At 45.1% G+C, this 12,346-nt stretch overlaps 1 protein-coding gene across 1 annotated transcript in view; it reads right to left on the reverse strand.

The window, feature by feature from the left end:
- RPS6KC1 (ribosomal protein S6 kinase C1) overlaps positions 1-12,346 on the reverse strand; it is a 239,590-nt gene that overhangs the window by 155,525 nt on the left and 71,719 nt on the right. Inside the window, exon 7 of the mRNA XM_040351456.1 lies at positions 7,923-8,285. Within this exon, the coding sequence (XP_040207390.1) occupies positions 7,923-8,285 (363 nt within the window). The remainder of the gene's footprint in view (positions 1-7,922; positions 8,286-12,346) is intronic.

Genomic DNA, 12,346 nt, shown 5'->3' on the forward strand with positions numbered 1-12,346 from the left:
GATTCTCAGCATGCGCCGTTCGATCGGCCCTTCATTTACATGGGGTCACGCTTCATTTTAATAGATCACGCCCACTACCTTCCTACTTTGAATTAGGCGGGCTTACGCCGGCCAATTTACGTTACGCCGGAGCAAGTGCTTTGTGAATATTGTTCTTGCCTCTCTGTGTTACGTCGGCGTAGCGCATATGAGATGCGCTACGCCCGCAGAAATATACGCTGCTCTACGTGAATCCGGGCCATAGTCTTTAAAAGTTTTTGATATTGTAACTAGGGAGACTGTATGCCTTTAGTGATGTTCTTGGTTGACTCCTCCTGAAGAAGCGACAATTGTTGCAAAACATGTAGAGGACCACATCTGAACCTACATCTTTGTGTCCCACATATCTGTGGGGTTTCCACGGTCTTTAACTGTGAACGGAATAAAACAATCTTACTCCTGTTTTATTGTAAGTCATGTATTTTATGTATCTTTCTTAATAAATGTATATTTTTAGAACTACGTTGCCTAATTTCTGGGTACCGAGATAGTCCTTAATACAATTGGCATCTTAGGGCAACATTTTGGAGTATCCCTTGACCATTCCCTCTTTTCCGTTCATACTTTATACTGTTGGATCTTTTTACATTCTCGCCAGCTACATTCTAGCCGTCTACTATCTATATGGCAACTTCAAAAAGTTCTCGTATGCCATGTTTTGCACCTTAAATTTTTTTCAATAAGAATCTATTCGAAAAATGTAGGAGAGGAGCAGAGCAGAAGGCAATCATCATTTAAATTGCTACCAAATAAATTGGGAGAGACATGCTATGACTTTACTGCAATAAAACAAACTTCCCTGCCTGTTTGCGATGTTCTATTGAATGTACACTGAACTGCGCTGAAATGCGCTGAATACACTGAATAGCTCAGCATACATTCCCATCACGGTGCCAGTGCACATACATAGGAGTCATGTTATCCCCCCACTGGCCAAATCTACTTTAAAGAGGAACTTCACCCTCCATGTTATTTTTTTCTTTAAAATGTCCTCTTACTTTATTAATTCATTTATTCTCAAAACACAAACACATCCAGTGATTTCAGCATGGTGCTGCGCTGCCATCTTCCTTGCTCCTGTCTTTGCAGAACACCTTTTCTGCCAAGTTCTTGCAGCCAGGCCCCCATTAATGCAACACAAGTGCAGTGTACTATGGATTGCACAAAAAGACCTCCTGGGGTACATGACATGGGTATCCCAGGAGGTATCGGGAAGCTGTGTTATGTCAAAACCGGAAGTGCCTAACAATTTGAGAATCTTTTTGGGGCAATTACATGACAGGAGGAGGAAGGGGGATTTCTCTCTCCATTACATGGGAGGTGAGGGAATTACTAGTTTAGGCTAGCTTTGAAGAAAGATAACATTGTTGATATATCAGCTGAATTCAAAAGAAATTTAAAAGGACACTGCATTTCTGGAAAGATCATTGTACTCGCTGAAAATGTCCATAGCCTGAAAATAAAATCTAAAGCAGCTACCACATTGACTGGTGCCATAGTTGCCACCTAGGCTGGACTAAGAATGAGTTTAGCCAGTGCATGTTAGCAAGATAAGCTGGTTTGTTCTTAAGTGGTGAAATTGATCTTAGCCTGCTAAAATAAAAAAATAAAAACAATGCAGCCACCACATCTAAGCACTTGTAAGCTGTAATAGATTACATTGTGTTCTTTGATTTGTTAATGCTTTTAACTAAAATGAACCCAAATGGGGATTATTTACTAAAACTGAAGAGTGCAAAATATGGTACAGCTGTGCATGGCAACCAATCAGCTTCTAAATACAAAAAAGACAGGATAGTAGGTGCAAAGGCAGAGTCCCTCTGAGGATAAAGCAACTACAGTGATAATAATAGGAAGTCCAAAAAGCTCTGTCATTAGGGAAAGCTGATCCAAGACCTGAAACAGACTCTAAAGTACATAGTGAATAAAGGAAGGACCAGTAAATGCAATAAACCCCAAATAGGACCACTCACAATAAAATGGTTAAAAGCAGGCTCATTATGAAGGTGAGGGTCAGGGGTGCAAAGCTGGAGGATTGCCAGAAAGAGAACGCCGGGCATCCTGCTGATCAGTGGCGGCTGGTGCTTAAAATTTTTGGGGGGGCACAAACAAACAAAAAAAAAAAAAACATCAATTGCAGCCTCACTGTGCCATCAATTGCCACCACTGTGCCCAGCAATTATCACCACTGCACTGTGCCCAGCAATTGTCACCACTGTGCCCAGAAATTTCCGCCAGATTGCATCCCCGTCCCCCAGCACTTACCTTTCTCGTGTCAGCCATCCTCCCTCGATGTCTTCTCCCAAGTCCCGCCCTCGATGCCGCTTCAGCCAATCAGGTTACCGGTAACCAGACCCGGTGAACCTGATTTGTTGAGATTAGTGTCAGTGTTAACCAGGGAACGCACACCCCCTGCGTCCCCTGGTTAACCATTTGGAATTATTATTATTATTATATTATTATTATTATTATTATTATTATTATTATTATTATTATTATTATAACTATTTAGAGCCAACAGGCTGTGATCGAAAAGCCTATCAGAACCACTGGCTCTGATAGGCACTTCCAAACACCAACAAACTGCTGTTATTCAGGGGGCCGGCCATCTGAATAGTGGGCAGCAGCGGAGACAATACATAAAGATTCATGCATTCCATGAATCTCTATGTATTGTACACCCGACGGCGCAGGGGAGAGAGGGGGCGGTGCTCCTGCCCCCACTAAGGACGCACCGCCGCTGAACATGCACCAGGAATGAGAAAGAGGATGGACAAAGCACAATGCCCGACAAAGGAAAACATGTCGAATTGCATTCTGGTCATCAGTGACGTCACTCCACCAATGCCACGCTCCGCGGATCACCGAGGAGACACAGGCCAGCCTCTTTCTCATTTCTGATGCACGATCAGCGGGATACCCGGCGTTCTCTTTCTGACAAACATCCAGCTTGGCGCCTTTCACCTTCATTATGAGCCTTCTTTTAACCATGTGAATGTGAGTGGCCCTATTTTGAGTTCATTACATTTACTGGTCCTACCGCACTTAGCCTAGGTTCACACTGCTGCGAATTCAAAATCGCGGTAAAATGCGCGATTTTACCGCGATTTCGCGGCCGCGATTTTGCCCGCAATTTAATGTAAATCGCGGCCCGAAATCGCAAAAAGTAGTACAGGAACTACTTTTTGAAATCGCAGATGCGGCGTCGCACTGATTAGGACAGTGCCATTGCCGACAATTGCCGCCGATTTGAGATGCGATTTGACATGTCAAATCGCATCTCAAATCGTTCCAAATCGTACCCAGTGTGAACCAGGGCTGAGAGTCGCTTATTCCCTTGGTTCTTATTTACTACTCAGCTGCTAACTTCAGCTTGTTAAATTAAGCTTTGACAAAAAAAAAATAGAAGCCGATTGGTTTCGATGGAGAAGCTGCACCAGATTTTGCAATTTCCAGTTTTAGTAAACCAACGCCAAAGCTTTGGAATGAAAAGCCTTTCAGGTCTTAGCAGCAAGGACTTCAAGCGTCACAGGTATGGCCCATTTACCATTTTGAGAACGGCTATCCTACACAAGAAAGATCTCTTTCTTTCATAAGTGGTGCATTTCGGTTTATAGGTATTCAATATTACAGGAAATCCGATGCCGTTCTCCAAATTGTACTGTTCAAACTACTTTTTTGAGCTACCTATCTCTACGATGTGATTTTTTATTTAAAAAAAATAAAAAATGAAAGAGAAAAAAGGAGATAAAAGACATTCTTGTGCCCAAGCCTTTAAGGATGCATTATGTGCCAGAAGCTTTTGCTTTTTAGATCACCATCTGGAAAGCCTTTGCTTATTTACAACAAAACGATGCTTAAAAATGCTCTTTGCAATCGGAATCTATGTTTATGTTGAAATGTTTGTACGCCACTTATAAAAATGCAGCGGCGTTCGCGAGAAAAAAAAAAAAACCCTAATATAAACTCTTCGAGATTCCCTGCTTTTACGGGGGAGATCAGCAGCTGCGTCTAATCCAGATTCGCATGAATGAAAATATTTAAGCAAAAAAGCCTCCCTCTCCGTTTATTTTCCATTTGACTTTCCTGTAATTATTTTGTAAACTGTTCGCATAACAATACATAAAAACATCTGCAAAAACAGGTAATTAACATGTCAAGCCTAACTAATGCATTTTTATGGTGTCCATGCCTCGTCAACTGTAATTATAACTCTTTTTAAGCAAATGATGGCGTGGCGGCCGTGCTGTGCAAGTGCTTATTTTGGACGCCTTGTTGCTGGTGGGCAAAACAGAACATAAAACTCAAAAAGCTACTTAATTACCTGTAAAGCCAAACTTAACACACATTTCCAGGCAGACGAGAAATTACTCCTTAGCTTCGAAAAAAACACCAATAACATGCCTCGGTGCTCATCTCCGGGGAACGATGTACAGCCAGAGAACACTAATTAATTGTGCAGCCCTTCACACAATGCAGCCTATAGAAATGTTTGGGTAGTCTCGAGTATGCAAATAACAGTCTTTAATGCTCAATATAAACAATCCTTTTCAATAAGGCAAAATGGGCTGCATAGTTATACATGAAAAGGAAGAGCACCTTACCATATGGCTTTGTCTGCAGAAACTGTGCAAGACAATGATGACATAGTGGTCGGCACTCATGTCCTTTGCAACCGGGGTTCCATATTCATGTTCCAACTCACCATGTCCTACCATGGCTCTATCTACATGAAACATTTAGATTTTCCAGGCGTCAATGGCCCGGATTCACAGACAGCGGCGCACATTTATGCCGCCATAGCATATCTCCTTTACGCTACACCGACGCAGCGCAGAGAGGCAAGCATGGAATTCACAAAGCACTTCCTCCCAAAACTGCGCTGGGTTTCCTAGGCATAAGCCGGCGGTGGAAGTGGGCGTGAGCCATGCAAATGAGGCGTGACCCCATGCAAATGATGGGCCGAGCGCCAGACAGATACGTATAACGAACGGCGCATGCGCCGTCCCGTGGACACATCTCAGTGCGCATGCTCACAATCACATCAGAACAGCTGCCTAAGATACGCCGGATCACTGCCTACGGCGTGACCGTAACCTACGCCTAGTCATATTCAGGTCCAACGTAAACTACGTAAAAAAGGCGGGCTTGTGTTCCATGGTGCAGCCCTTTGCATGGATGCTGCTGAGTTACACCTCCTTTATGGGGCATAACTTTACGCCGTACGTACAACTTACACGCACCAGTCGTAGCCTGCGTCGGTCGCAAGTACGATCGTGAATCGGCGTATCTCCTTCATTTGCATATTTGAATCGAAAATCAATGGGAGCGGCACATGCGTCCAGCGTAAATATGCGCCCACTCTACGCCGGCGTAGGCAAGTTACGTCGGTGGAATGAAGCCTGTTTTTAGGCGTATCTTAGTTTTGTGGGCACGGTGCACAGATACGACGGCGCATATTTGCACTTAAGCTGCGTATCTCGAGATACGTCGGCGCAAGTGCTTTGTGAATCCGGGCCACTGTATTTTTTTTTTCTAAAGTCTTCCGTTTTCTCAAAAAACTCAAAAATATAATGGTAGGTTAAAGAGCTTTGTCCCAGTATGGTCCAAAACGCCCGAGAAAGCTTGTGTGACAGTGGTTGTCATAGTAAAACCTTTATGCCCAACCTTTGGCCCTTTGGACCTCGGGCCCAAGTAACAGGAGTAAGAATACTGTAAAAGGTGCTTTATTGACACTAGGGTTGAATGGGAGCCGATTCTCCTCCCAGCAATCGGCCAGGAAACAGTGGGGAAGGAAGAGGAAAGGAAGAAGAAAGCCAGCCGGATCACTGTGTCTGTGACACAGCTTGGATGTGAAATGCTGGCCGCTGTCAAAAAAAGACCCACCTCCTAGATCGACTCCTATGATAGACAGCACACTGGTCCATTGCCAGGAAATTGAAGTAGTGTGATGTCTAGCATAGGAGTCAGTCTAGGAGGCGGGACTTTGACAGCGGCCAGCGTTGTGTGATCGGGGCGGCTCTCCTCCCCCTTGCCCACAGCTTCCTGGTCAATCGCTGGGAATGGAATCGGCTCCAATGAGGCTTAATTGATGGGCACTGATGAGGCCGCACTGTTAGACTAACTGATGAGGCTGCACTGATGGGCACTGATAAAGTTGTTAATATTTATTTTTGTAACTTAATTCTGCATAAAACATTTAACAGTGTAATTTCATGAGATCATTTACGAGGGCATGTTTAGGAGCGGAATTAGGGGCGGGGCAGGGTAGGAGTTGGGTGGGACAACTGGTGGTGAGCATAGGCCTGGGCACACCCTAATGACCCTGTGCTGGGCAGATTCCCCCTGCTACTTGGCTGCAGAGAAAGGAACTGGGGAATCTCTGTCCTCAGTCCCTTTCTCTGTCTCAAAAGTGAGACATCAGGGGTCTGTTTAGACCCCTGATATTTCACCTAGGCCACCATGGGGCTCCAAAAAAAAAAAAATGTAAAAAATAAAATATTGTAAAAAAAAAAAAAATTGTAAAAAAGGAATAATAAAACAATTAAAAACAATAAACTGACACCAGTCTTTGCCCTTTCCACATCGTCCACTGCTCTACGGACACTGTCCATTGCCATATTGCTTTGGGGTGCACACCCTAATGCAATAGGCTGTGCACACCTATGGTGGTGAGTAACTCTTTGAGCCTTGTATATTGCATGCTACAGTATTCAGTCACCTTCTTACCCATTCTCAGGGCATTCCGGTCTTGTCACATGCTCAGCTCTTCTCTCTCAGCTAGTAGGAGTTTCAGGGAAGAGAAGAGAGCACTGCTAACAGATGGCTCTTAGTAAGACTATGGATGATGTCACTTCACATATATTCCAGCCCGTGTTGGATAATTTGCTCCCAAAGATGTGCTAGGTCTTATTTTCAGGGGATGTCTTATTTTCCATGAAGAAGAATACAGTACACACTTATTGTTGAACAAAAAAAAGGAAATGTATTACCTGTATACGAAGGGGGGGGGGGGGGATCAAAATGACACAGGAGAATCAGAGGGGGGGGGGGATTACCATTTTAGTAACCCCTTCTGATCCTGCTGTGTCATTTTGTTCCCCCTTTCTGATCCTCCTGTGTCATTTTAAGTGATTCCCCTCCCCCACCCCTGTGCCAGTGGACACCTTCACCAGACATCCCCCTCACCCCTTTATCAGACATTTCCCCCCTACCTCAGTCACCCCTGTGTGTCCACACAATGTGCCCGACTCCTGCTCCACGCTACTCACTGTCTAATTGTGAGTCGGCCAGACTCCGTCAGGGTAGAGCGAGCAGCAGGCGGAAGCTTGGCTCAGCAGGCTCTCTGATGAAAAGAGACCACGTACTTCCTGTCTGCTCTGTGGCCAATAGTGAGCTGCGTGGCGGCGCCCACCGCTACGGTCCAGGGTACAGAGTTACAGTAGCTTCGGAGGGCCTTATTATCGGGATGCCTTATATTCGGGGGAGGCCCTATTATCAGGGGGGTCTTATTTTCAGGGGATGCCTTATATTTCAGCGAGAGGCAAAACTGTAAGTAGGTCTTATTTTCAGGGGATGTCTTACTTTCGGGGAAACAGGGTAGTACCCTGGAATTCTATTTTAGGTTCTGGTCGGGAAAGTCTTCTGCAGCTTCACAGAATAGAACTCCAAAACTGGATCACCTGGGACACAGCTGGCCAGATTCAAGCAAGTTTAGATCAAAGGCTACAGATAACAATATGTACCCCTGGTGTGAAATTTATCTTTTTAGATATTTAGTAGAGAACATACAGTATATGCTACAATGTTGCACTTTATCACACTCTAAAATAATCATGGATATAGCCTCAAATTTCCCTTTGTTAGCTAACAAAAGTAATCACCTTGTACACCTTCTAGGAGGAGGTCCACCCCTTTTCTGTAAAAGCCGAATGCCGACTCATAATCCTGCTCTCCCTCCTTCTTCATGGCCAACGTTATCAGCTCACCGGCTCTTGTCAGGTAATCTGATCTGCCCAGCTTCTGCTTTAGTTTGGTGGTGAACAAACTGCGGCTCTCTTTTTCCACTTCCAATTTAACTCCTTCATAACCGGAGGCAGAGAAGCTTTGTGCTAGAGATCCCGGGGAGGGCGGCACACTAAATGGCTTACTGGGTGAAATCTGATTGGAGGCCATTCCATCATCTATACCAGAGAGAGAGTCTATATCCACGGTCAGCGAGATCAGGTCACTGTCACTTGAAAGGCCTGGAGATGAGAATGGTAAAAAACACACATATTAAAGTGGAGTTCCACCCATTTTTTTATGTTTGTCTGTGCTGCATGCTCTAATCTCATAGTGTTCAGAATGGACAATTTTTACTTAATTTGTTGCTTGTAAATACCTTTATTTTGTAGTCCTTCATTACTTCCTCCTCCTTATTTGCCTAGGCTATTTGCAAGGGTTTCTGGGATAGGCATCATGTTTCCCAGTAGTCCTTGCAAACCTGACTGAAACCTATTACATTGCTTGTGCACTGAGCATGTGCGAGATATGCAAAGCTGAAATCCAGGAAGTCATACAGTCTGGCTTCATGATGCCCACAGTCTATTTCTAGATTATAAACGATCTAAATGCTGTAACAACCTAACAAAACGGACCTTAGTTTACAGACTAACTTTACTAGAATACATTAAGCTTGTGTATTACAGGGGTATTTATATTTTAAAAGTGAAATTGTGGGTGGAACTCCCCTTTAAGTACATCTCTGCAATACATGTACATTTGTCTCCTCATTACTAGGCAATTTGTCAGTGATGTATTAGGTTGACTAACAAATGCCCATGTAACATTGTACCCAAATTACTTTTTTTTTGAGACAGAAGAGTTTCCTATGTCTTTGCAAAAAAAAAATATAAAAAAAAAAAATAAAGACCAACATTTTTTGGTTGCTTACACTTACCTTTTTACCTTTGAAAAAAAATAATAATCTTGCAATTATTGATAGTCAGTGGCACTTTACCCAAAAATGTTTTACTGAAAACGCTATGCTCGCTTTCGAAAAGACAGGGTAAAACGGAGGGGTGATAGGGCCAGATTCACGTAGATGAGCGGCGGCGTAACGTATCGTAGATACGTTACACCGCCGCAATTTTTCATCGCAAGTGCCTGATTCACCAAGCACTTGCGATGAAAACCTACGCCGCCGGCCTCCGGCGCAAGGCGGGCCAATACAAATGGGCGTGTGCCATTTAAATTAGGCGCGCTCCCGCGCCGGACCTACCGCGCATGCTCCGTTTCCGAACTCCCGCCATGCTTTGCGCAAAGTGACGTCATTTCTTCGAACGGCGACGCGCGTAGCGTAATTCCGTATTCCCGGACGGCTTACGCAAACAACGTTATTTTTTAAATTTCGACGCGGGAACGACGCCCATACTTTATACAGCAATACGATTGCTGTGTAAAGTTAAGGCACCAAAAAAAAAACGACTAACTTTGCGACGGGAAACTAGACTAGCGGCGACGTAGCGAACGCGAAAAACCGGTGTGGATCGCCGTAACTCCTAATTTGCATACCCGACGCTGGTTTACGACGCAAACTCTCCCCAGCGGCGGCCGCGGTATTGCATCTTAAGATCCGACAGTGTAAAACAATTACACCTGTCGGATCTTATAGCTATCTATGCGTAACTGATTCTATGAATCAGTCGCATAGATAGAACAACAGATACGACGGCGTATCAGGAGATACGCCGTCGTATCTGCTCTGTGAATCTGGCCCATAACGTCTATGTGGGAAGTGATCTTAAAGCGAGTGTGACAGAGGACCTAGTTGATGGGGAGCGTGATGAGTCTAAAGCATTATGGGTGGAACTGTACATAAGTGTGCTTACTACAAAAGGTAATCATTGGAGTTTGTTATAGAGCTCCCAGTGTTAATGAGGTGCAGACACCGCTCCTTGCACAGATAGAGAGGCCAGCAAGAGCTGTGACAGTGATAACAATGGGGGATTTTAACTACCTGGAAATTTAGTAATGGCACTGCTGGAACAGTTAAAGGCCAAAAAATTATAAACTCATTACAAAACAATTTTATGGTCCAGTTTATTGAGGCCCCGACTAGAAATGATGCTCTGCTGGACCTGGTAATCTCAAACTATGCAGAGCTCATTACCAATATTCATATAAAAGAACATCTGGGTAGCAGTGAACATAACATGATTTCATTTAATGTTAGATGTAAGCAACAATCACATACAGGAAAGGTAAAAAAACACAACTTTAGGAGAGCACTTTTTCCAAGGATGAGGGCTGCTCTCTAATACTTAGACTGGGAGGGAAAATTGCCATCGATGAACACAGAACAGAACTGGGAATTCTTCAAAAATACTGTATGTGAACTCACAGCAAAGTATATTCCCATGGGCTTAAAATAAAACATTTGTGGCTCACGGCCAAAGTTAAAAAAAAGCTATAAATAAGAAAGAAGCTTTTAAAAAAATACATAAATCAGGGCTCAAAATTGTAAGTCCTGAGCTACTAGCCAGGTCTATAGAGTTACACGCCACCAGTTCCCCCACCCAAACCCTACCCTGCCCCGCCCCTATGCATGCCATTGTAAATGATCTCATGAAATGACACTGTTTAATGCTTTATTCAGTATTAGGTTTTGTTTTGCCTCCCCCAGTACACCTCTACCTCCAACGTCTCCCCCAGTACACCTCCACCTCCAACACCTCCCCCAGTACACCTCCACCTCCAACACCTCCCCCAGTACACCTCCACCTCCAACACCTCCCCCAGTACACCTCTACCTCCAACGCCTCCCCCAGTACACCTCTACCTCCAACGTCTCCCCCAGTACACCTCTACCTCCAACGCCTCCCCCAGTAAACCTCTACCTCCAACGCCTCCCCCAGTACACCTCTACCTCCAACGCCTCCCCCAGTAAACCTCTACCTCCAATGCCTCCCCCAGTACACCTCTACCTCCAACACCTCCCCCAGTACACTTCTACCTCCAACACCTCCCCCAGTACACCTCTACCTCCAATTCCTCTTCCCAGCATATCTCTACCTCCAATGCCCCCCCTTTATCTGTGCTTTTAACGACCCCCCCCCAGCACACCTCATCTTTTGACCTCCCCTCTCCAGAACACCTATGCCTCCAATCAATCCAGCGCATCTATGCTTTCAATATTCTTCCCAATCCATCATACATTGCCTCCAATTTCACCACCACTCCCCCCCCCCCCAATCTATCATATGGAAGGGGGGATGTTGGTGAAGGCATAGGTATGATGGATTAGGAAGGGGGGGTGGAATTGGAGGCACGGATATGATGCAAACTTCCAATCACACCCACCCCCCCAATCCATGACAGCTATGCCTCCAGTTAGAACCCCCCCCCCCACCATATCCAGCACTTGTTTGCTCTCAATACCACCCCCAGCACACATCTTGTTTATCCCTCAGTGTAGCCTTGCCTAACAGCACACTGTCATATTTACAATTTTGCAGCCATGGGGGTCAGTCATCACTGTGCCCATTGAGGGCAGACCAAGATGGTTTGAGCCTGCCCACTTAGGACTGCCCCACTCCTTAGATGTGCAGCAGGAGGGAGGCGGAGTGGGCGGTCCCAGGCGGCTCTTTAATGCCTATTGATGTGCATAGATTTTGTGCCTAGGTGGGGGTGTGCAGCAGAATGGAGGCGGAGAGGGGGTGGTCCAGGGTGGCTCTTTCATGCTTATTAGACAGCATTGTCTGTGTGCCTGGGCGTTGATGTACAAGAGGTAGGCGGAGAGGGGCAGTCCCAGGCGGCTCTTGAATGTAGATTGAAGTGCACGGTCTGGGTGGGCGTTGCAAAAGAACGGAGGCGGTCCAGGGCGGCGCTTGAATGTAGACTGATGTCCACGGTCTAGGTGGGGATTGCAGCAGAACAGAGGCGGAGAGGGGCGGTCCCGGGTGGCTCTTTCATGCCTATTAAACAGCATAGTCTGTGTGCCTGGGCGGAGATGTGTGGCAAGAGGTGGAGAGGGGCGGTCCTAGGCAGCTGACTGTGTATGTATTGCAATGGCTGTGCTGCGAGCCTGTGTGTGGCTGGGGCACTGTATATACATTCCTAGGACAGCACAGCCCTGTCATTGAATGAAAAAATAGTACTACAGCGCTACTAAATACTAAATAATATGTAACATCAAAAAAATTCCTAAATAATAACCGCAGCATATGATATGTGAGCCAAACAAAAATAGAAAATCAATAGTAATATTATGCACTGATTATTAACATCTGTGATGTGAACCGGAACCACAAACCTTGAGTGATTC

Source organism: Rana temporaria, chromosome 4 (genome assembly GCF_905171775.1).
Source record: "Rana temporaria chromosome 4, aRanTem1.1, whole genome shotgun sequence".
NCBI classification, from domain to species: Eukaryota; Metazoa; Chordata; class Amphibia; order Anura; family Ranidae; genus Rana; species Rana temporaria.